Source organism: Budorcas taxicolor, chromosome 7 (genome assembly GCF_023091745.1).
Source record: "Budorcas taxicolor isolate Tak-1 chromosome 7, Takin1.1, whole genome shotgun sequence".
NCBI lineage: Eukaryota > Metazoa > Chordata > Mammalia > Artiodactyla > Bovidae > Budorcas > Budorcas taxicolor.
The window spans coordinates 72923545-72949796 of NC_068916.1; the positions used below are offsets into that span (position 1 = coordinate 72923545).

General features: G+C 36.1%; 1 protein-coding gene across 1 annotated transcript in view; it reads left to right on the forward strand.

Moving 5' to 3' along the window:
- Positions 1 to 3651: 3651 nt before the first annotated feature.
- Positions 3652 to 26252, forward strand: part of GABRA1 (gamma-aminobutyric acid type A receptor subunit alpha1) — a 55074-nt gene continuing 32473 nt past the window's right edge. Inside the window, exons 1-3 of the mRNA XM_052643225.1 lie at positions 3652 to 3725; positions 7037 to 7149; positions 22208 to 22275. Of these exons, the coding sequence (XP_052499185.1) occupies positions 3652 to 3725; positions 7037 to 7149; positions 22208 to 22275 (255 nt within the window). The remainder of the gene's footprint in view (positions 3726 to 7036; positions 7150 to 22207; positions 22276 to 26252) is intronic.

Here is a 26252-nt window from a genome sequence, read left to right on the forward strand (position 1 = left end):
TATAATTATTTGTGGGTGGAGAGCCACCAGGGAGGGTAATAGAAGAGGAAAGAGAGAGAGAAAAAAAAAAAAAACAAAAAACTAGAAGCAGGCTTTGTTTGACCTGACTTCTAAAAATCTTTCTGTTCATCTTTTCTCGTCCCCTCTCTCTCATTTTTCTAATCCAGAGAATGATGGAGTTACAAGGCAAGGGAATGAATCCGGAAATAGAGATAGGACGCTTGCCTAGAAATTATCCGGGCGAATTATTTAAAGTTAAATACTCCTGGTCCTAGGAAGCCAGCATAATTCATATTTAAAGGAGGTTATCTTTTCTGGATCATGACATAAACAAACAGTTTTCCTCCAAAGATTAAAACCCCGGTTCCAGAGTGCGTTCTGGCTGTCCTCTAAACTGCAGACTGACGAGAGGTGGAAAGCGCTGATAACCTGTGAAAGTGCGAAAGACTCTCTCACGCCGGTGGCCAATTCCCCACCGGCCAGAGCTCTTCCCTCCTAGCCCTCATCATTCGTGACTCTGCAAGACACAAGGACTCAGACGTGTGGGAGTGCGTGTGAGCGAGACAGGCGAGAGGAGAGCGCGCTTTCCACATGTGGAACCCTGCACCTCCCTGTCTCATCGCTTGCATCCATTCATATGCATGTAGTGGTTAAATATTTGATCAAAGGTGGAATAGTTATACTGATCGGTTGTATTTTTAATAGGCACACCTTAAAATAGAGGGTTCGTACATTGCAAGTGTGAAGAGATTCTGAGGAGAGTCCCTGTGCCTCTAACCCTTTCTACTCTTCCCTCCTCCGTCTCTACTCCCCCCCCAAAAAGGGAAAGCTTGCGGCAGATTGTAGAAGGATTTGAGTCTGCAGCTCAGAGAAGGGGATTAGGGCCAGAGCGGTGCAAGTTAAATTGTGCTGCAAATAAAAAATGGGCGGATTGGTCTCCAGATCCAGAGGCTGGTACCACCTTCCTTTCTAAAATAAAATCTCTCTGGCATGAAGTCACCGCCTATTTCACATCCGGTTTGCCCTGGGACGTATTACTACTGTCTTGGTAAAGAAAAATCTTTTGTTGTATAGCTGCAGATTGGAATATAGGGAAGCAAATTCGGGTGTGAAATCTTCAGCAAAGGAACACGCCGAGTCCATGATGGCTCAGCCCGCTCAGACCGAGTAAGTGAGCGGCGGAGCGAGGACGCCCCTCCGCTGCCGGCGCGCCCGGACTCGCGGACTCGCGGGCTCGCGCCGGCTCCAAGCTCTCCACGATTTTCTCTCGCAGACTTTTCCCGGGTCTGGAGCGATCCTGTGCCCAGAGGGGGCCCGAGGTAAGTGCGGCTTCGGACCACAGCACGCAGAGCTTTAAACGTGCCTTTTCCTTGCTGGAGAGACCAGAATGCAATAGGGAAAAGAGAAAGAGGGAACAGGACAAGAACCTGATCACATAGCAGGTAGACAGAACGAATGTTTTTCTTTCAGGGTTAAAACCGCAGCGGTCTAGGAGCATTATCGTCATTATTATTATTTTCTCCGTCTTTCTTTTCTTTCCTTCCTTTGGCAGGCAGATTTGAATGTATTTCGCGGGGTAGGTGGTGACATGTTGTTTTGGTCTTTTTTTTTTTTTTTTTTGGCAAAAGGGAGCTGAGGTGAAGTGGGGAGGGGCGTTGTGGGGGCATCCTCTAAAGTTAAGACGCTGGTATAGAAAACCTGTCTCAACGTTGCATATCTTAGGGAAGGCACTCTCCTTCTGGCTGCGAAAAAAAAAAAAAAAGCCTCTTTTCTCCTTTCCGGTGAACGCTGCTGAAATGCCCTCTGGTGTAGGGGTCTCTCCCATTCTGAACACGAAAAAACTCAAGTTCTCATTTGATGTGGGTGGCATGGAATATGGGTGTTTGGAGTGTGTGTTTGATGAGGCGAAGTTGAAGGTGGAAAAGGGTTAGGAGACAGCTTAGCGTTTCTCTTAAACTATTATGTTTGTATTTGCAAGAAACTTTCTTACTCAACAACTCAAGTGCCATGATAGGTTTGTTTTCCTCTTTTTAAAATGTCAGTGGAGGACAGAAAGCAATGGTATCTTGCTTTGGGGTTTTGTTTTGTTTCATTTATTCCTTCGGGAATTACCTTTTTTAAAAAATAAAGATCAACAAATATTAATAAGGTAGAGAAAGTTGTTTTCCCTTCATAACAGATGCTGAAGATTAATGAAAGATTAATATAATTATGCAATTTAGATGCAGTATTTTAACATGAGGATATTTATCCAATATTCCTTGTCCTATTCAACTCTTCTATGTTAAAAGCAGTCACTAGTTTAGGGAAAAAGTATGAATCTCACAGTTCTTATCTCTAGATCTAGACTGTCCACCCGAAGCACCTTAATTATGTTTCATTGCTTACATTGCCATTTGGAATGATTTTTACTGATATAAATGATCCCAGAGAGTGCGGAAAGCGTTTGTGTAGATGTATTTAAAGGCATACCACATTAAACTATAGAGTGTCTCATGAAAAATATGCTTTAAAAGACTTGCAATCCATTAATCACTGACCCTCCTGAGGGATTCAGGGAAGTGCTAACAAATTTTACCTTGAACAGTTTCATAACTGGAATCAATTATCGCACATTCAAGTAAAGTGTTACCATATCTTCTCCTTCTCCAGGTAATGCACTTATTTTTAAAAACTAACTGCACAAATAGGTTATAATTTTAAAAGTTCTCTAAGCTTTCCAGACTCCTCCATTCCTCCAGCATCCCACTACCAAGTCGAAATTCAGCAGACGGTGATTGATTGCACTTTACCTAAGAGGGAAAAAAAGACTCCCTTATTCATGCAAAGCAAAGCACTCCAGTTTCCATCTGTTTGAGATGAAACATTTTCTAGCAGCAACCCGGCAGAATCCAAGAGGGCTTAAAAGATATGTGTAGGCATGTTTGTGTGCATTTATGTGAGTGTGGTTTGTGTGTGAGAGACCAGCACATGGACTGACTATAAAGTGTGTCCTTTAGCCCCACAGAAGCATTAGTGAGCATATTTAACAAGGCAATCACAGGCAGAGAATTACAAGCACGACTTCAGGATTCAACAGTGTATCTCATGATTTTTTTTTTTTTAAGATAAATAGCAGTTGCTTCTGAAATCAAGGTGTATCCAGAACCCCAAGATGAATTCAGTCATCAAAGCATAATAACCAACCCCATCACAGCCCCCAGACATGCTCTCTCTGTTGTAGACACCAGCTGAAGATTTTTAATGCACAGTGCAGTTGTGGGAACTCAAATCAGAAAGGTCAAATTTATCAGATGACAAACAAGAGGAGAGTAATTCAAACTATACTGGAAATATAAAGCCTATACAAACAAACAACTCACAATTCTATGTTGAGCAATATTATCACCTGAGAGCATTTCAACTTGTATTCTTTTACAGGAGAAATTAAGACACTTATATTTCTGAATGGAGAAATGGAAGGGAAAGTGGAGAATGGATGGTCCAGGTTTCCATTGCTTCCAATGAGGTGTCATATCCCAGTGAGGTCATTTCCTGACTTCAAAGCATTTATCTGAACTGCCTCAGTCAGCCCTAGTGGTTATAACCTGATGTTTCTTGCAAGAGACATTGATCTCTACTTGTTCTACTTTTCAGCTGCACAAGCCCGCAATGAAGAAAAGTCCTGGTCTCTCTGACTACCTTTGGGCCTGGACCCTCTTTCTGAGCACATTGACTGGAAGAAGGTGGGGACCCTTTATTTTAAATCTGCATGAGAATTTCTGTAACTTTTCATTTATTCTTTCAGAGTGAAGAAAATTAACCTTGGATAAATTCATGACTAAGGGAATTAAAAAAACTTAACAGCAATAAAATTCCAGCTAATAAAGTAGAACAGTATGAAAAAATAATTATCTTATTTGCATGTTAGTTAGAATACACTTAACATGCTTTTGTTAAGGAATGTGTTAATTCACCATTTAATTCTTAAATTGAACTTTTCACTGCTTAGTTGTAACCGAACAAAACATGCAGTTTCCTAATTCATAAAAAAAGTTACCCCAATTAATATCTGCATACTATGTAAGTTGATTTTCCAACAAGAAAATTTCTAACTAGTTGCAAAGATCATAGAGTAACTTCTGACTATGTGCAAGTAGAAACTTTGGAATAATATTTTTAATTTGAATGTCATAATTTTTTATAAATGCATGTGCATTTTGTTTTGAAACTATTACTTATATAACTAATAGAAGTAGAGTATACTAGACACATTTAAGAACGGTAGATAAAACTGAACTTTTCTATTTAAGTTTACTGTGGAGACAAGTTATGAGAAAAATGTAATAATATGATTAACTATATTCAAAATATTAGCTAATGATCCCATCAAGCATATAGATAGATTATAACAGCAAAGATATAAATGACCAAATATTTCAGATTCTCCTTTATCTGCTTTTATATTTCTAGTGTAATCTGTTCCTGTGGCCAAAGTCTTAGCCATACTGTAAAAATCTAAGATCTCCATAATGTAACAAAAAGTGAACCCTTAGAGGTTAAGGCAGAGAGATGGAATAGTCTGGAAATATGAGGATTTAGAAGGATTTTTTTCAATTGAGAAGTTGTCCATTTTTAATGTTTGTTATTGTGCATGGTGAATAATGACTGCCAGATGAACAGGAAATGCCTTATTGTCAGATACTCTTAATCTGAGCAGTAAAAGGTTCCTCACTGCTTTTGAAACATTATATGAAGTGTTACTATTGTGATGACCTGTAGATGGAGTTAGTGCACAGTGTTTTCCTATATAGTGGCTCATACGGAATCAAAATCAAATACTGTAACTGACATTTCTCTACAAATTATAGATTATATATTCAGTTTAGGAGACATTACATTGGCATGAGTGTTTAATAGCAAATAAATAATCTTGATCTTCATTTTAGGCTTATTCTCTGACAATTACATAGTAAATGAGAATTAAAGATGAAGCATAATCTGATTAAGAAAATCACATAAAAGAATGATTATCATTCCAGTTGGCAGAGCAGAAATGGTTCGCTGGGAGGGAGGGAAAAGACTCTTTTGGCATTTGTATTCCAATCCAAACAATTGGTGAGAACAACATTTATAAAATCAAACCAGGGGGAGAAAAGCCTTTCCTGAATTTGACATATGCTATAAAAACAAAGGAAATGCAGGTAAAGGTAATAGACCACTCCATTTTGGGGGAATCATATTAGCAATCCAATATGCTCTGTCATGTCACTTCATCTCATCATCTCCCCCCTTCTTATTTTAGTGCTTCTTCCTTAGAATGCTTGATCAGGCCCTATTCACAACTCAAAGTGTGCTAGCATTTCTTTTCTACCTTTATCAAGATGACCTTCTAATATCCTTGAAAGATGCATGCATGGCAGTAGGTTTTATGACAATGAGTTTTTAAAAATAATTGCCTTCAGAAAACTATTTTTGCTTTACCGCTGTCATCTGCTAGTGAGACATCCTAGAAGACACAGAGCTTGCTGAAAATTTGATTTCAGAAACCAGGAAGATCTTTAATTTTGCCAAAAGAGAGTAAACCCTCAATCTGCATGGTATTAATACTGAATTTATGATACTGTGGAATTGTTTCAAAGAGGTACATTTAATATATTTCATATTCATGAATAGATGTTAGTTATAGCTTATTAAAATTTTATCAGAAAAGTTTCACATTTTACCAGTATAACATTAATTACCTAAATAATAGTATTTGTTTTTTAATTGATACTTGATTATATTTCTTGCTTTTGTCAAATAAGTGAATCTTGGTTTCAACTGTTACTATTTTTCTTAGATTAATCAGTAATATAAACACACAAGTAAGAAGCCAAAAGCATATTACATAGAAAATATGAAAGTGATATTTTTATGTCAGTTTTTTAGTTTACACTCTATATTCATTTTTTCTCAAGGTCAGAGCTATCAATGAAATCTATCAGTAAGTGTGATCTATCCTAAAATAGAAGACTCTTCTCCCAAAGGATTTTGGAAGTGTCATCTTAATCATTACATAAAATATGACTTAAGGAGCATAGATAATAATGTGATTGATACAATAAATATTATAATATTTGAACTGTGGTTATTACATGATCAAAATTCAAAGACTAGTAATGATAAGGAATTAAAAACTAGATATTCACATAGAAAGAATTAAACAGAAATAATTACTCTGATATAGAAGAATGAAAATAATGTCTAAAAGTTAAAGAAAACTGGATTTTAGTTCAAACTCTTCTCACAAATAGCTGTGCTTTCTTAAAACAATAATCCTGCATTATCGCTTAGTAAAACCATAAATTAAGAATATTGGCTCTTACCTTTTCCAAGGTATATTTTACTTCTAAGACCAACAAGGACAAAAATTCAATTAATTAGAGGTTTGAATAGACAAATTATAAAAAGTTTTGGTTTATTGGTTCATAAACCTTAATGAAATAGAAATTACACACTGATGTGAACAAATAATTATCATAAGTAACAAGTTCTATTTTTCTCATTTAAACACCTGAAAGAACATAAAAAATCACAAAAGAAACATAGGAAGTGGACGAAGGAAGGGATGTTGGTAGATGCAATTTTAGGATTATGCTACATATTAAATGAAAACAAAGCTATTAATTATTTTGGTAGCTCCTAAATACTTTTTTTTAATTTGGGAAGAAGTTTCCCAGATTTCGGTTTTTCAGTAGTATGCATTAATGTTCTTGCTTGCCCAGGGAAAACATGCATTACAACTTTGTACACACACTGAGAATTATAAATGTAAAGAGACAACTCATGTCCTTTAATTTTCCTTCCAAAGTTAGAAATATTAGAATATAGAGCATATCATCTATGAGAACAAATATAAGAAAATGTTAAGAATTAAGCTATTATTTTTTTTTAATTTTACAAGAAGGAATTTTCAAATTAAGATTCAATAGAAAGGAAAAAATTGCAGAAGGCTTTATTTGGAAAAAGGTTTTAGTCGAAATGTATAATTTAGCTATTGCCTCTGATATTTCAGCTATGGACAACCCTCATTACAAGATGAACTTAAAGACAACACCACTGTCTTCACCAGGATTTTGGACCGACTCCTAGATGGTTATGACAATCGCCTGAGACCGGGATTAGGAGGTGAGTAGCGTTATTGTGTTTTATTTTAGAGAAGGATATTAAGCCTTTACTATTAAAGCATTGCTTCCCTCTACATGGTAAAGTAAGAAGAATAACAGCATGTAGTGTAATGACTCATCCTATTTTCAATAGATTGCCCAATGTTAATTCAGTTTTCCATGGTCATCCCATGCACATACCCAAACGTGATAAAAGGCAATTCAAACTTCTCATAATGTCATGAAAGTAATGTTACATTTACTTGACATTCATAATCGTTTGCAAGTATGATTTGATTTTACAAGGGAGAAAGGCGGGTAATATTCTCCCTTCCAGCCCAAAGACTGCATTGCTATTTCATTCCACATTGCTTTGTTTGCATTGGATTCCATTAAAATATTTCTGAATCTGTTGCTGTAAACATTTCTTGTGGAATATTACAGACTAATCCACTATTTTGTGTTCGATTAACCCCATCTTTGGGACAAAAGGTGAATGAGATAGATGGTAGTATTTTTTATCTCAGTGCACTTAAACTGTAATTTTCTGTAGTAAAAATGTATTTTTCTTTGTATACCAGTTAATTCATTTACTAATGAATTTCTACTCAGGAAGGAGATACCACTTAATAATATAATATTTATAACAATAGAAGCAAATAGTACAAGACATTACACACTTACTTAAATAGCCTTTGAATAAGATAACCAGCCTATCTTATTTAGTTAAGCAAAGAATAATGAAGTCAAAATGAAATATTGATCTCAGAGTAAAACAAATGAGGCAAATAAATGAATTATTGTTCAAAGTCACATAAGAAACTAAGGTTATTATCTATGACTCCCAACTATAACTTATGCTGTACTTTCTCCAGAGCATTTGTTGAAACTATTTAATAGCAATATTTAAACTACTATGAAATGGCAGTTTTAAGAAATTCATCTCTTCTCCATCTAGACAGCAAAGATATGCAAAGAATAAGAAGCTTAAGAATTCAATTTGTGATTTTAAAACAGAATGGTAACATGGATTTAGAATCTTCGTTTTAAATCTTTAGGTAGTGTGATCATAGGGGTATGGGACGTAGGTCTGCTTTGAGGCCGCCAAATGCCCTTAGTGTCTCAGAGGTTTAACGGAAACTCCTTTGTCAAAGGCACAATTCAGAAATATGTCAAAGGTCTTACCAGGTGTCCTTTCCTATCAATCTCAAGCATTCATTCTAGGACATGCTATACAAATTCCTCCAGGTTTGTTGTATTCCACTTGGTTTCCCCTTACTAAGTTCTTTGAAAAAGTATTAAGGAATAAAATGTATCAGTCACAAAATAGAGTGCATAAATAACTCTGTGCTGTGTTAATATAAAATCTTTGTATATCTAAACATCTAGAGTGGTTTCAGGAAAACTGTTCTTAGTTTATAAAATTTGAAATAAACTGCAAACACTGCAGGTAGGGGAGGAACGGAAAAAAAGAAAGTCAGAATAGTGATAATAACTTTTATGAATGGGCATGCATCTGATTTCTTTACCTATTCATCTTCCTTCTCCATATCAATCCATAGAAAATCTGCAGAATTTTGTAATATATCTAGAAAATCTTATCTTCATTCTAGTTTAGGAAATTGCGTTTAATACTTTAACATGTGAATATGAGTATCCTCTTAAGTTCTGTGCACAGTTTTAAGTTTGTTAAACAATTTTACACACACACATACACACACACACCTTCGTTAATAATCAGCTATATGGTCGTATTGTTATTTGGAGTACAGATAACACACCCATGACTGCTCATTTAAGCTTAATTATGTATAATAACTTTAATAAATGTGTATGTTAATTCTTTAATCAAATATCGTGTAAGCAAGAAGCATTTCACCTAATCCTCATATGCACACCTAAGTCTTGGAGAGCCACAAACCTCGAAGACATATAATACAAACTCAGAATGAGTTGAAAAACTACTCTTTCAAGACTCAAGATAGTGAATTTATGATACAGAAACAACTACATTAATTCAGGCAGCAATTTTCATGGAATCTATTATCTATTTAACCCCCTCAGAATAACAAAAATGTAAAGAACAGAGTAGTGGTAGGCTAAATATAGATAAGATATATTCTTTTTAATTGAAGTGAATATAATGTCCTCTACTATAGTAGAGGATTCAAGGGCTCAGGAAAAAGTTTTAAAATGGGCCTGCTTTATTCTTTTTAAAAAGAATTTTCTGATATTTGTGATTTCTGGAAATGGTGATTTTGAGGTTATGATAAACATGAAAACAAATTTAAAAGTAGCCTAAATAATTTACTCCATTTCTATTTTATGTGTCATCTTAGAACATACTGCAATTAAATCTGATGGATTTGAGATTTATGAAAAAGTTTTAATTCTAACTTAATTTTTGTCATTTTTTGGATTGCCTTTTCAGTTTTAAGGGATATAATGGGATGTGTTTATTACCCTATCTCCAGAGTCATTTACATGTTTATAAGTACATTTTGAGAATGTTTATCTGCCTTTAGAAAAATACAGCCTTAAATATTAAACACAGTTTTTAGATATTTTATAAACATAATCAGCTATAGAATTAGAGAAAAATGTTAACATCATGCATGATATTTGGATGCTATAAATTGAAATTATCTATTACATACATTTCTACAGAATTATTTAGTTCTATGTCTTTACCATAGATTTCTGGTAAGCTAAGTTTAACATGCATTCTAGTAGCTCTCCATTATAAAAATCAATTTTCTACATGATTCATTTGCTTTTCAATGCAAAAACTATATAGAGGCAATACTTGAAAGATTATCATTAGCTTATAAAGGGGGTAAAATTTTCCTCATAGTAGGTTCATGATCACAGCTGGAATAATCTTTTCTTGCAAGAGAAAGGAGCCCACTGTCTTCTTTATTATGATAAAAGTCTGGTTTTATAAAAATAACAACATTGTGCAGAAGGCAGAGATATTTTGTTCTGAATGCCTTGATAAAATATAGAAATGTGTTGTTAAGCTAAGACTTGAGACTAATGTAAGAAACTCTGGTACGTGCAGTTTCATCATGACCTGTTTTTTAGAAACACACACAGCATCCAAAGGTGTAATGTTACTCATTGGAAATGTACACCCTAGATCCAAAAATTAAGAAACAAATATATAATATGGTTCATCCAGATGATAGGAGGTTGCAATTATTGTAATACTATTTTAAAAAGACTATCTTTTCAGGGTCAAGAGCAATCCTTAGGGGGAAAAAAATTTAAGGACAACATAAAAAATGATATCCTGGAAGGCTAATTTAAAAAAGAAAACACTAAAAAGGATAGTGTGTGGAATTCTAGTAATATCCTCTATTCAGGGATATAAAGAGAAAAACATTTGGCAAATTCATATTTTAAGTACAAAATTAAGGAAGGAAGCTTTAAATAGACTTGAATTGAAGTAATCTGTAGCCAGAAAATAAAATCAAAATTGTCAGTGATTGTTGAGTTCATTCTCATCTAATATTGCCTTCTTTGAGGGCAAGGTGTGGAGGGCTCCTTCTTCCTTGCAACCAGAGAGGGAAGAATCTTTTTGAAAGGCTCGTGCCTAAAGCGTGGTTCCCACAAAAGAATAAAATGGTTGAGGAAGGAGAGGACATAAAATCCAGGGAAAAAAAAGCAAGATAAGAAGGGAAAGGTTAGAGCAGAAAGGAGAGCGAGAGGGTATTGAAAGAGGGTATTCAAACTAAGAGAAAGAACGGAGAAAGGTGACAGAGCTGGAGAAGGCAGAGGAGGACAGCTAGAGCGCCTGGTGCGGGAGAGGCGTCTGTGTTCCGAGGCTGGCTAGGCTAAGGTGTTCCTTGATTAATCAAGGTTCCTCTTTTCATTTTAAATCAAGACCAAACCAAACACCTTCTGAGGAAATCTGTTTTCTCAAGGTTTCTCCTTATTGGCTGTGAATCTAAAACTAAAGAAGCCTAAATTTTCTCCAACTTTCTAAAAGAGTAAATGATGCTCCCCCCACTCCCCCCCCCCCCCCGCCCCCCCCCAACAAATAAACCAATCTGGGTAAAATTTCAGCCACTATCACACTGGCTTTCCCTGCACTCTAGGAGGAGGGGTAAGAACAATCCAGAAACAGAGATCCAAAACTGCATTCTGAAGAAAGTTTTCAGGTTTTAAAGGAGAAGCAGTGTCCTTCCAGTAACATCTTTCCCGCCCTCTCTGCCCCACCATTTAGACAGGCTGCCCCATTTAGACTCTGCAGTGAAAGAGTGCCCGTGTGTACTCATCATGTGACAAACCCAGATGGATGGGAGAAGTAAATAGGTGGGTAGGGATGTAGGTAGAGAACTGACTTTATTCCTGTTGTTCTTTAATCACTGAGTCGTATCTGACTCTTTTGCAACCCCATGGGCTGTCCATGGAATTTTCCAGGCAAGAATACTGAAGTGGGTGGCCATTTTCCACTCGAGGGGATCTTCCTGACTTAGGAATCAAACCCGAGGCTCCTGCCAGGTCTCCTGAATTACAGGCAGGTTCTTTACCACTGAGCCACCGGCGAAACTACATATTTATTCCTACTATAAACCTAACATATTTAGTTAAGATTTTCTTCTTTTTCCTGTGTTACAGAATTGGGTTGTTGTTTTAGATTTTAGTTAATTGAAGCTCTCAGTTAGATGAGTATATATAACTGGAATGTAGCTGGGATTTTCTCTCAAGGTATTTGAGCACTGACATACAATCTGATAAACAATCTATGCCTCAAAGCATACTCCTTATCTTCTTGATTTTCCCAATTTTTGATTTTTTATGCCTGTATGAGACCTTTTAGACTTCCTTTAGCCTAATTATTGCAAGAGATCTCAGCTTTAAGATAATAAGTATCTCCCACCAGGCAAGGAGACTGGACTGGATATGAGTGCTGCTGGCAAAGTGGTATTGGCTTCTTGGGGAATTGGCATCTTGGGTTATGTTTCTTTATGCCAAAATAATTCAAGGTGGAACACTGAAGAGCACTCTAAGGCGAAAAAAATCAGATTAACTTCTGTGAAATTTTGTGCCACTTTATAAACTTTAGGTAACTATGATCTTTTTTATGTTTTTATATGCTGTGTGATGTTGAAATCAGAGGCAACCATTTTATCCATGTTCACTTAAAGCACATATTTTGTATTTATATTAAAAAACCAGAATTTCAAAAATTTAGAGGACAAGATATTATGTCACAATATATTCACTTTCAATAAAAAAGTTCCTAAATTACTGCAGTACCCCAAAACAAGTTAAAACATTAGATTTCTCCAATATTTGTTATTGCTGTTGATATATTTACTTTACCAATTAATAGCTTTTCTTGTTAACTTTTGAAATTCCACTCTAGAATTCTTCTTTTTGAATTTGCTATAGCTTTGTCTGGTGCTTTTAATGCAAGGTGTGGAGCAGATGCTCAGACTTTGGCTTAATGCAGTCTATTTCCACTGAAATACTATAACTAGACAGTCCATAATTCAACTGAATTTTAGAGGAAGAGCAGTTACCAAAGACACAAGAAAAACTGTTAAAATGAACAGAGAACACCTTTTAACCTTTACTGGCTGAGAGATCCAGTCAGCTCATGAAGCCAGCTTGTCTAATGAATCCAAGTGAGATGCCCAGAGGAATGTTTTAGCATGTTTAAAAACTTGCTGCTTCTATTTTTCCTTTTTGTGTATAGATCATTGTGCCAAGCACTTCCTGAGATAAAATGTTGCCTCTGAGACTATGCTCAGGTTATAAAGGCCAAATTATTGGTAAACGACTGCAGTTTATATTTTGTGCACTTACTTTTGACCTTTTTATATACTTAACATTTCCTCTCTTGATACTAGAATGAATGTGAACTACTAAATGTGTGTGTGTGTGTGTGTGTGTGTGTGTGTGTGTGTGTGTAGGTGTGTGTGTATAAATATATTCTTTAGATGGTTGGTGTTTTACAGCCTGAACTTGAGTTCTTAATTTGAAAAATCGTATTCGTAGTGTTTCTGAGTTGAGAATCTTCTTGTTCATAGTCATGGACTCTGCCATTTTGAAACACTTGAAACTGAGTCCTAAGTGGATGGCATATCCCTCCAAGATTATTATCCTCATATAACTAAAATTCTATAATGGGAACAGAAAGTATGATGCCTCAAAGCTATTGCATATTAGGCAATTTTGATCAAGACTTATATAGACTGAAAGAAACCCATTTCTCCAGTACAGCAATCACATCCTTTTCTAAAGCTTTGCCCTATCCCAATAGAAATGCCATGATATAAGGAGCTAAGGAGGGACAGTCTCAGTAGAGGAGAGATGAATGTTTGCTGTAATATGCTTTACCTTTTTTCCCTGGGAGATGCTTATATCATCTGAGTTCTGGAAATCTGAAAACACAAAAGGACCAGGCATTGGCTAGACATTTCTTTTTTTTTTTTAATTTTTATTTTATTTTACTTTACAATACTGTATTGGTTTTGCCATACATTGACATGAATCCACCACGGGTATACATGCATTCTCAAACATGAACCCTCCTCCCACCTCCCTCCCCATAACATCTCTCTGGGTCATCCCCGTGTACCAGCCCCAAGCATGCTGTATCCTGCATCGGACATAGACTGGCGATTCAATTCTTACATGATAGTATACATGTTACAATGCCATTCTCCCAAATCATCCCACCTCTCCCTCTCCCTCTGAGTCCAGAAGTCCACTATACACATCTGTGTCTTTTCTGCTGTCTTGCATACAGGGTCATCATTGCCATCTTTCTAAATTCCATATATATGTGTTAGTATACTGTATTGGTGTTTTTCTTTCTGGCTTACTTCACTCTGTATAATCGGCTCCAGTTTCATCCATCTCATCAGAACTGATTCAGATGTGTTCTTTTTAACGGCTGAGTAATACTCCATTGTGTATATGTACCACTGCTTTCTTATCCATTCATCTGCTGATGGACATCTAGCCATGTTTCCATGTCCTGGCTATTATAAACAGTGCTGCGATGAACATTGGGGTACATGTGTCTCTTTCTATTCTGGTTTCCTCGGTGTGTATGCCCAGCAATGGGATTGCTGGGTCATATGGCAATTCTATTTGCAATTTTTTAAGGCATCTCCACACTGTTCTCCATAGTGGCTGAACTAGTTTGCATTCCCACCAACAGTGTAGGAGGGTTCCCTTTTCTCCACACCCTCTCCAGCATTTATTGCTAGCAGATTTTGGAACACAGATATTCTGACTGGTGTGAAGTGGTACCTCATTGTGGTTTTGATTTGCATTTCTCTGATAATGAGTGATGTTGAGCATCTTTTCATGTGTTTGTTAGCCATCCGTATGTCTTCTTTGGAGAAATGTCTATTTAGTTCTTTGGCCCATTTTTTGATTGGGTCATTTATTTTTCTGGAATTGAGCTGCATAAGTTGCTTGTATATTTTTGAGATCAGTTGTTTGTCAGTTGCTTCATTTGCTATTATTTTCTCCCATTCAGAAGGCTGTCTTTTCACCTTGCTTATAGTTTCCTTTGTTGTGCAGAAGCTTTTAATTTTAACTAGATCCCATTTGTTTATTTTTGCTTTTATTTCCAGAATTCTGGGAGGTGGGTCATAGAGGATCCTGCTGTGATTTATGTCTGAGAGTGTTTTGCCTATGTTCTCCTCTAGGAGTTTTATAGTTTCTGGTCTTACATTTAGATCTTTAATCCATTTTGAGTTTATTTTTGTGTGCGGTGTTAGAAAGTGATCTAGTTTCACTCTTTTACAAGTGGTTGACCAGTTTTCCCAGCACCACTTGTTAAAGAGATTGTCTTTACTCCATTGTATATTCTTGCCTCCTTTGTCAAAGATAAGGTGTCCATAGGTGTGTGGATTTATCTCTGGGCTTTCTATTTTGTTCCATTGATCTATATTTCTGTCTTTGTGCCAGTACCACACTGTCTTGATGACTGTGGCTTTGTAGTAGAGCCTGAAGTCAGGCAAGTTGATTCCTCCAGTTCCATTCTTCTTTCTCAAGATTGCTTTGGCTATTCGAGGTTTTTTGTATTTCCATACAAATCTTGAAATTATTTGTTCTAGTTCTGTGAAAAATATCGCTGGTAGCTTGATAAGGAATGAGTATACTACCCAAAGCAATTTAGACATTTCAAAATGTGATTTTCTACTCCATATCCAGATTTAGCAGTTGCATCACCAACCATCACCAAGTTGCTCTACAGTAGCAGGTAGGGGAAAATGGTAAAGAGTTAAGGGAATGGAAATGAAGGACAAGGAGCAGAAACGCTGCTCCAGGAAGATTGGCAGGGAGCTGAAACATTGTCCAATGCTGCTGCTGCTGCTAAGTCACTTCAGTTGTGTCCGAACCTGTGTGACCCCATAGACAGCAGGAGTATAAATTGATGGTTATGTAGTGAGCTCAAGATATTTTCAATTTCTGAACAGGACCGTTTCAAAGTGGGGTTTTAAGAAATACTTTATTATAATGACTAATGCTAGCCAATTCAGACCCCATATAGTGACTGCCTCTGTGAATTAATAGTAGCAAAGTAGCTTGAAGGAGGCAATAAACCTCCTTCATAAGTTACAAGCACACAGAACTGGGTCCAGTGAATATTATTCTGAGTTCCTTAGTAGACAGCATTTCCATTGAAAATATGGCTAGTGCCGTGTTAAAGAAATTGTTATAATAGGAATCCCTAACAAAATACTACCTACAATTCTTCACTATTGATTCCCTCTTCCATTTTTTTTTAAAAATTAGTCACTCTTACAATCCACTCTTTACAAAGTATCAGTTGTCTTCTTAAACCACAAGTAATATTATTTCACTTCATTACCCCAAAGCTTCGTATTACATTAGAACAAAGGTCACCTGCTTCTATAAAGAGCTCTTTAAGTGTGGACCCTCTTACCTCTAGAGTGCCATCTTATACCATGATCATCAGCATCACCAATTTCCAGATGTATGGACTTTCTTAAACAAAGAGCATTTATTCTCATCTTTGCTTTATTCTTTCTTTTATGCTTTAGATCTTTGCTTTAGTCTTTCCTCTCCTTGAAATGTCTTTGCCTGGATCTGTTCATCCCTGAATTTTTCTCACCATCGAGGTCACAAGTCAAATGCTATCTCTTCTTTCAGAGCATTTATAATGATCTGACATTAACTAGTGTAATTCGTGCATATATGCTTATACACAACTATGTATATAATTTTGTCTATCTACCTACCTGTTTATCTATCTATGTTTCTAACCTATTTACCTAAAATATGTGTTACCTAAGACTATGAGATATGCTGCAGAAGAACAGGAACAATTGCACTTTTGTTAACCAATGTATTACCGTCATCTAGAAAAGTGCCTTCCTAGCACATAGAAAACTCTCAATAAACATTTGTTGACTAAATTAATGTACCCAGAAAATACATCTATTTGACTCTCACTCCAATAGAATGGTGTTGACTGTGCAGGTATTATTTCTTCACTGAAGAAGTAATAAAATAGTCTAAGAGACATTAAAGGATTGTCTTAAAATCACAAAGCTTGTTCTCTAGGAAAATCCGAGTTAAAATCCAAGTGTTTTGACTCTTAATCCAGTGTGCTTACTACTTACTGTACTACACTGCTTTTCTGATTTTTGCCTCAAGCGCTAATCATCTTTTGGAATTATCACTTCAAAACATCTGTTACTTCAATACTTATCAGCAGGATATCAACATTGTAGGAAATCCCTAGTAAAAACAGATCTACAGCTGTCTAGCTGTTATAGAGGTTATAACAGTGTATGTACAAATGTGTATGCATATATGTGTGTTTGTGAATATATGTGTGTGCACATATATGTAATATAAATAATATATCTTTGAAGGGTGTGCTTGTTTAAAGAATGATTTTAATCATTATAAACTTAATTTACATTGATGTACTATCTTAGATATCCTCAATCACTGTAACAATAACCACCATCATAATTTCATTCTACATAACTCTACTCCATCCTTATCCTTTGAAAACTTGAACATGTGTATACAGTTATACTAATTCTAAAGAATCTGTTGATTATTTTACACTGGACAGAGGATTATTGTGACAAAAATACTGGATTAGAAAAAAAAATTACATGCTGATTAGTCTCTTCCAACGAAGTTATTTTGATTTCCACTTGCAGACATTTTCTTCATTACATAAGAGGTTCATTCACGTATAACTTTGGTTAAATGTGTAATCTTCCTAGCTAAACTTCATTAGAATTTCTGCTTCATGTTGTAGGCTCTCAAATAGAATATTTCAAGCATAAAACTCTTTACTTTTCTCATGTGATCCATAGAAAGGCCTTGAATACTTTCTAGATATTTCTAATAACTTCAGAGTCTAATGCTAAGTCAATAAAGTCTGGTATTAGAGCATGTGATTTAAATTTTATTGCTCCTTAAATAATACATTTTATATATATGTATAAAAATAAAATTTTTGCTGGAGGGGAGGGGGAGGAGATGACAAAGTTTTTCTAGAACTGGGAAAAATAAAGTTCTTCAACAATTGCCTTAGCTCTCAGCCAAAACACATGAGTATGAGTGCATCTTCCATTTAAGCCTGGTTGATCTGAAGAGGATTGGATTTCAAACCACCATTATTTTGTCAAAAAAGCAAGTTAACCATGGCACTATTTATAATTTGGCTGAAGTTCCTTCACAGTGACCCTCTATCTTGAACCTTTGCACTCCAGATTATAAAATGTTTATCTTAAAGCAGAATGGCTTCACATGCCACTTAAGGACTCCCCGGTGAGCTGAAGTGAAGGACGCTTTTGGTCAAAGGATTCTATTCTTTGCCACTGAAATTGTACTCAACTGAGTGAGAATGTGGTTTGAGGATAATCATTAAGTATATATTTGAATAGAAAAAACTATGTAAGGGAATACATCAAGATATTAACAGTGAATTTATGTGGATGGTGATGTTTCAGGGAATTTAAATTTTTAAAATATTTTTCTGAAGCATCTCAACTTAAACTATGGACTTATATTTTTTATTAAAATTTTTTTTTGTAAATTACATAATATGCTATATTGTGCTTATGCTTACTCTAAAGCTTTTGTAATGTTTTAGAGTAGCATTCCCAAGTGAGTTTCAGAAACACAGGGGTAGATGGTGTTGACCACTTTCATTTAAAACATGGTTTCTTAGAGAAATGAGCATGGTAATGTCGAAGACATATCTTTCAGCAGCATACATATTAAGCAGTTTGACAGCAATGGTAACTTCTTTTTCCACTATATATTCACTGATGACAAATAAAAGAAAACTACTTGAACATGTGACAAGGGAGGTATGCTGCTGCTACTGCTGCTAAATCGCTTTAGTCATGTCTGACTCTGTGCGACCCCATAGACGGCAGCCCACCAGGCTCCGCCATCCCTGGGATTCTCCAGGCAGGAACACTGGAGTGGGTTGCCATTTCCTTCTCCAATGCATGAAAGTGAAAAGTGAAAGTGAAGTCATTCAGTCGTGTCTGACTCTTAGTGACACCATGGACTGCAGCCTTCCAGGCTCCTCCGTCCGTGGGATTTTCCAGGCAACAGTACTGAGGTGGGTTGCCATTGCCTTCTCCAGGGAGCTATATTAGAAGGGAAAGTATAGAAAGTGTACAACCGTGGTGGATTCATGTCAATGTATGGCAAAACCAATACAGTATTGTAAAGTAAAATAAAGTAAAAATAAAAATTAAAAAAAAAAGAAAGTGAGTCTGCTGATTATCTTGCTTCCCCTAGGGTTACAGATGGAATCATCTGCTAACAATCTAAAAACAGCAGAGAGAAATATTCCGTATATTGGCAAGTTCACTTCTTCAGAGCATTTTATGATAGATAGAACAGAGTTTTAGAAAAATTTTATTGGCGTATAGTTGATTTATAATGTTGTTAGTTTCTGATATACAGCAAAGTGAATCAGTTGTGCACAGACATATACCATTCTTTTTTAGATTATTTTCTCATATAGGCCATTACAGACTATTGTTTAGAGTTCCCTATACTATATAATCAGTTCAGTTCCGTTGCTCAGTTGTGTCTGACTCTTTGCGACCCCATGAATTGCAACACGCCAGGCCTCCCTGTCCATCATCAACTCCCGGCATTCACTCAATCTCACGTCCATCGAGTTGGTGATGCCATCCAGCCATCTCATCCTCTGTCATCCCCTTATCCTCCTGCCCCCAATCCCTCCCAGCATCAGAGTCTTTTCCAATGAGTCAGCTCTTTGCATGAGGTGGCCAAAGTACTGGAGCTTCAGCTTTAGCATCATTCCTTCCAAAGAACACCCAAGACTGATCTCCTTTAGAATGGACTGGTTGGATCTCCTTGCAGTCCAAGGGACTCTCAAAAGTTTTCTCCAACACCACAGTTCAAAAGCATCAATCCTTCGGTGCTGAGCCTTCTTCACAGTCCAACTGTCACATCCATACATGACCACAGGAAAAACCATAGCCTTGACTAGACGGACCTTTGTTTGCAAAGTAATGTCTCTGCTTTTGAATATGCTATATAATGCTTATCAGTTATCTTATTAGTTGTCTATTTTATATATAGTAGTGTGTCTATGTCAATCCCAATCTCCCAATTCAGCCCATACCTCCTTACCCCCTGGTAACCATGTTTGTTTTCTACATCCGTAACTTTAAGTGGTATCATATGATATTTGTCTTTCTCTGACTGACATCACTCAGCATGATGATTTCTGGCTCCATCCATGTTGCTGGGAATGGCATTATTTTCTTCATTCTATGGTTAATATTCCATTGTATATATGTACCACTTGCTTTCTATCCATTCCTTTGTTGATGGACATTTAGGTTGCTTCCATGTTTTGGCTATTGTACATAGTGCTACAATGAACATTGGGGTGCATATATCTTTTCAAATTATCATTTTCTCCAGATATATGCCCAAGAGTTGGACTGCTGGATCATATGGTAGCTCTATTTTTAGTTTTTTACAGAATATCCATACTGTTCTCCATAGTGGCTGCACTAATTTATGTTCCCACCAACAGTGTAGGAGGGTTCCCTTTTCTCCACATCCTCCTCAGCATTTAAGAAAAAAGCATATTGGTTGCCCCTAAAACATCTGGTAAGCCAAGCTTTGAAAAGCTAGCTACCTTGGGGAGTTTTTATTTTCTCCTCACACTCCCGAAATAGATAATACTGATAAAGGAGTCCAAAAGAATTGTCTCAGGCCACGAAGCACTTGCAAGTGTAAAAACAGGGACACTTATTTCCCCAAGTAAGTGTGCATTTAATGATAGGTCCCTACCATAAAAATAAAATGAAAGAAAGGAAATAATCTTACTTCCATAAGTGTCACTCAAAGCCATAAGATATTCATCAAAAACCTTATAGCTTGTAATCTGGAGAGAACTGAAATGCAACTTCAAGAACAAAATGATTTGTTTTACTTGATCTAGAAAGGGAAGTCTTGAAAGAGAAAGGACAAAAATGAGCCCAATGAATAGATGAACTGCAGCTTTTGTGACTAGATAGCATTTTTTCATTGTATTATGATTTTTAATTGAAAGTCATTCTGACATTCTAATAAAGTGTGAGCTCTTGCTGGACTCTTAAGAAATAACAGATATACAAATATATATTTCCATATATGTATATATGGAAATAAAGTGTGCAGTAGAGAGAGAGAGATGTATGCTGGAAGAGAGAATGACTGCTGGAAGAGGTGAGAAGAGGAACGTAGTGTGAGAGGCAAGTGGTTAATACATCTGAGACTTGGTGCTGACAGCTATTCTCTTAAGCTCCACAGTTGCTGCAGGATGTTGGATGTTAAAGTTGAGGTTGGAAATGAGTTCTAAAAACACAACTCTATTCTCTTTGTCTCAGGCTATGTTCTTTATTTTGAAACACTGAACAGTAAACCCCACATAATTATTATGTCAGCAGGCTCATTTAAGCATTTTGGAGCCAATGAAATCTTTGGGGGTAGGGAACAAAACCTAAAAAATAATGGATTGTTTATGGATGGAACTATCTCCACCTCAAAATTATTCTATCATTTGAGATACACATTATGTGTATAACATGACTTCCAAGAGCCAAATTTATACTGAACATTTAATTCTTTACAAGTGAATTGCTAGGGGATACAATTTTTGATTTTCAAACGAATTCATTATTGCATGTATTGGGTCAACTTTTTAATATACTACACAAAAGATATAAATATCCATATCAATGAAATGAATTGTTTAAAATGCTGGACTGTTATTTCTCAGAGCTAAAGTTGAAAATTAAAAAGTCATCTTTTCATTCCCACCTCTCAACAAAGGTTTCCTTTTATATAAGCAACATATATTTTTTTTAATATCTGTGTTGGGTTGTCACCAAACTACATACATTTTATTGGATGATATATATGCCTCAGAGCCACTAACATAAAATTACATTGAGCTTGAAATGGAATCTATTAAATGAACTTTCGCTGTACCATAATATGTGCTTCTTGTCCTCAAAATTGAAGATACTTGCATAGGTTGTTAGATTCTTTTCCCAGGGAGTAATTTGGATAATCCACTTATGATTTAATGCCAGAAAGAAATCATTTATAAAACACACCCTGGAGTCCTTAAACAGTTAATAAAGTTTGCTACAGTACATTATATATACATCCCAAGAATAGCCTGAATACCTGGAGAATCTGGCAAGCTGTATAAGAATAGTTAATCTTAAATCATACCCATATGCTAACATATTTTTTATTACAACATGAAATGGCTTGGTATCATTCAGGAAAGTGTGTCCATTCTTACAGAATCCATTAAGAATCATCTGACCTCTCCATAAAATCTGTCTCCCAGAGTGGCATATTTAGGCTCCCTTCTCCATTGAAAAATATTCACTGTGAAATTTCATGTGTAAGCAGTAAATTATCAGGACTACACAGTGGAGCAATTTTAGAAATAGCTAATCAAAGCCAATAAATTTCCCATTTGGGTGTGAGTATATGGTTGTGAGATCTAATAAGGGCTGTTGATAGACATTCACTGTCCCAATTTCCTGCTTCATCAGAGCGTGTAACTGAAGTGAAGACTGACATCTTCGTCACCAGTTTTGGACCCGTTTCAGACCATGATATGGTAAGTGACTCTGCAATTTTGGTTTTCCTGGAGTATTTTCTAAATTTAACTTTTGAAAGAAAAATATGGATTAGGTTTTTAGAGAGTAATTTGCAGTGCCCTGGTTATATCTTTGTGTTTCCCTGTGTGCATAATAAGTAATATATCATATATATGTAATATATATACATGTAATATAGGTGTATATAATATTTACATAATGGAAAATACCCATTCGCTTTTCAGGCCAGGCCTGTTTATAGTTATCAACCACTGTAGTCTTCTTTTGTTCATCACGGAAATTTTTCCTTCACCTTGGTCTATGTTCTGTGATTCCAATAGTGTGAATTACCTTATATTTTAGTTAGGAAGACATATTGATTGAAGAATGGTCACTTTCTGATGTCCAGGACTAGTATAGAATAGCTGTAAACACTGCAATTTCTGAATTATTTTTGGTTAAAAATGAGAAGTGAGTATAAAAGCTGAGCAAATACTTGACCAGAATTAGACTGAGAATGAAATAACACCTGTGGGAAAGGTTCAGCTTCACTGCAAAAGGCAATCATTAAATTATTACCAAGAGTGAGAATAAAATGAATACATACCTGCTTTCTCCTTTCGCAATCCAAATGAACATGATTTTCTCTTTTATCTGATGGGAGTTGGTAAGTCTGTAGAGCTCTGCAGATATTACATAATATTTCTGAACTCTTGGCAGCCAAACTCCTATAGAAGCAAAAAATCATCAAGAGGCCGTGAGACACATCATTACAGTTATTTTGAAGATACATTAATTAAATACTATTTTTTGAAATATCTTTTTGTTTACGCCATCTTAAAAGTCGTCTGATTTCCTAATAGCTCAGATGATTCAGAATAAATGTTAGAGAAAATAACAGTTTAGACCAGCATTTCCACAAGGCACCCAGATTGGCAGGGTTAGAGCTCTGACCAGTCCCGAGGTAAGGTAAACTGTTGAACTGCATTTAATCTAGTGTGTTCCAATCATATTTGCCCCAAACCCTTTTCTTTAAGTGATGCTTGCTGACATTCTGTGACTCAAACATTGGGAAATGCTGACTTAGGATAATTAGATTTTGTTGTTTTTGTTTAGTCTCTGAGTCATGCCCAACTCTCTTGCTACTCCATGGACTGTAGACCACCAGGCATCTCTGTCCATGGGATTTCCCAAGCAAGAATACTGGAGTAGATTGCCATTTCCTTCTCCAGGGGGTCTTCCCAACCCAGGGATTGCACCCACATCTCCAGCATTGACAAGCGGATTCTTTACCACTGAGCCACCAGTGAAGCCCCAGGATAATTAGATGCTTTACACCTAAGACAGGTTATGAATGTAACCTGTACAGATTAGAGTCAGTGGAGCATAGAACAGATAGCAGAGTGGTAGGTAAGAATACAAATTTCTGAACCAGAATGCCTGGGTTTATAATACCAGTCCTTTTACTAGATAAGAGTGTATCTGTCCTTGGGGAAATTACTTAATATGTCTCTGCCTCAGCTTATTCATGTGTGAAATGGGAGTAATAATAACAATACCTCATGGAGTTATCACCAGTATTAAATGAATTAATGCATGAAAAGCACTTAAAAATCATTGGCATATCCTAAGCACACAGTAAGTGTCAACCACTATCACTATGTAAGAAAAAGAAATATTAAAATTAGCCAAAATGGTGGATTTATTCCTCTGGTAATTCATTTTGCTATTGTGGTCAGTCTGTAGACCACTTTATTGAAATACTGTGCAATACAATAATTTTTACAAACTTGATTGTGGTCTGAGAACTATTGTGATTCTCCCACATTGCAACTCAGTCTTCCCACAAAACTATTATTCTCTCATGCTACTTTTCTAATTAAGAAACTTTAATATATCCCAGTTCAGTTTAAGGTCAAATTTAAGCTCCTCTGCCTGTATCCCATAATAACCATACGTGATTTTACCACTCGTCCTCACTTGTTCCCATGGACTATTCAGTGATTTGCATAAGTATTACTTTCTGTGAGGCATACCCTTGGGGGCTAGAACTACTGACTCTAGGATTCAGCCTTGCTGAATTCAAATTCATCACTGACAGCAGAGTGACATTGGAGCAAATCAATCTTGTAAGGCTCAAAGCCTCTAAAGTTGATATATTATCATAGTCACCTATCCTTGTAAGACTTCAACAACAACAGCATCCTTGCAGGACTGTTAGGAATTTTAAATGAGATACATAAATAAGGGTCTATCAATAGTGCTCAATAAATAGTAACTATTATTATTTTTTGTCTCTGAATCCCTTATGATGGCATGCACCCTTTGTAGAAATTTCCTCTAATCTCTATCCATTTAAATTTTGTTATTTCCCCAAAAGTCCAAATCAAGACCCAAATGCTTGATGAAAACTTTTCTTTTATTCATCCAATAACAAATTAACTTTCCTTTTCTGCATTCAATCATATTTATTGACTGTAAAATACAATTTAGCTTTTGGTCTCATATATAGCATTGTTTTGTTAAGTTACTTATCTTATATTAGTATCTTATTTTCCTAAAGTGATGCCAAATGACATAAAGGCAAGCTTGTTTCACATCTCTTATACTATCAATGCCTTGCTGTTTTACAATAAGTGTTTAATTTCTACTTACTTGGTAAAAGGTTTATGAGTCTACATTAACTTTTAAAAATTAAGGTCTTCTGGGACTCAGTAAATAACACCCTCTTTCCTACCTGAGTTCTGATTGAGAAATAAGATAGCAGAGTAAAGGCCATGAAAAAGGAAGATATTATCTTTATTGCTAATGTTTATTGCTAATAATGGTGGTATTCTAGAAGGTGGCTTATATCAGCAGACAAGTGGTTTCCAGAGAGTAAACACCAGGGTCAGCCAGAGTAACCCACCCAATCAGCAGGAAGTGTTGGCTTCCTTCTGCAAGGGTGGAGACTGTCCACGCAAAACATGGAGCATGGAGGAACACAGTATCACTTGTGAGTCTACTGGACAGCCGGCATCAAAAATGGAGAAGACAAGAGGAAGTTGCTGAGATAGGCAAGATTAATTTCTCCTTCCAGATTCTCCTGTCAAGTTAAATTACTTGTCCTCTCTCCCCTCTCTGAATAAGAGTGTGAGAGAAAGGAGAATTTTCGGAAGTTTTGCACTGGTGAAGCTTTCTTCTCATAGATGGAACACCATGAGCGGGGATAAAGCATTATAAATAGTGCACACTAATAAAGATATTACTCCTCCTCCTAATAATAATAAGGCTGTGTGCTTAGTCGCTTAGTCCTGTCTGACTCTAGGTGACCTCATGGACTGTGGCTCACCAGGCTCCTCTGTCCATGGGATTCTCCGGGCAAGAATACTGGAGTAGGTTGCTGTGCCTTCCTCCAGAGGATCTTCCTGACCCAGCGATAGAACCCAGGTCTCTCACATTGCAGGTGGATTCTTTACTGTTTGAGCCATGAGGGAAGCCCAATAATAATATGACTATTCTCTATCTCTGGCACCTAGCATGATCTCTCAGGAAGAGTAGATGCTCAATAGAAATTAATAAGGGACAGTGCCCAAATAAAGCCATATGCAGTCAAGCACTTTTCTCTTGAAAAATATTTTGCATGAACAGTGATGTCTTTTCTCTTAGACAAAAGATTCTCACTAGGATTTTGGATACACTATGAACCCTAAGATTACCATAAATTTCTTTTTATACATGGCCTTTAGTCAATAATCAGGTAAGAAGAAGGGAACAGAGTCTAAACCAGTGACATTGTTTTGCCTAAAACTCTTAAACAAGCCAACATTTTAATTGTTCTGTCACAGAAGCAAATTAGCCTTAAGTCTGCAACTGATTTCCTAAGTGACTAGTGGAAACTGTACCTAACCATGTTGAAAAGATAAATATTTAAACTACATTATGGGAGAATTATCCATAAAAAAGAGTGGAATGATTTAGAGAGTATCAAAATTAAAGGCAGAATGACAAAGCTAAT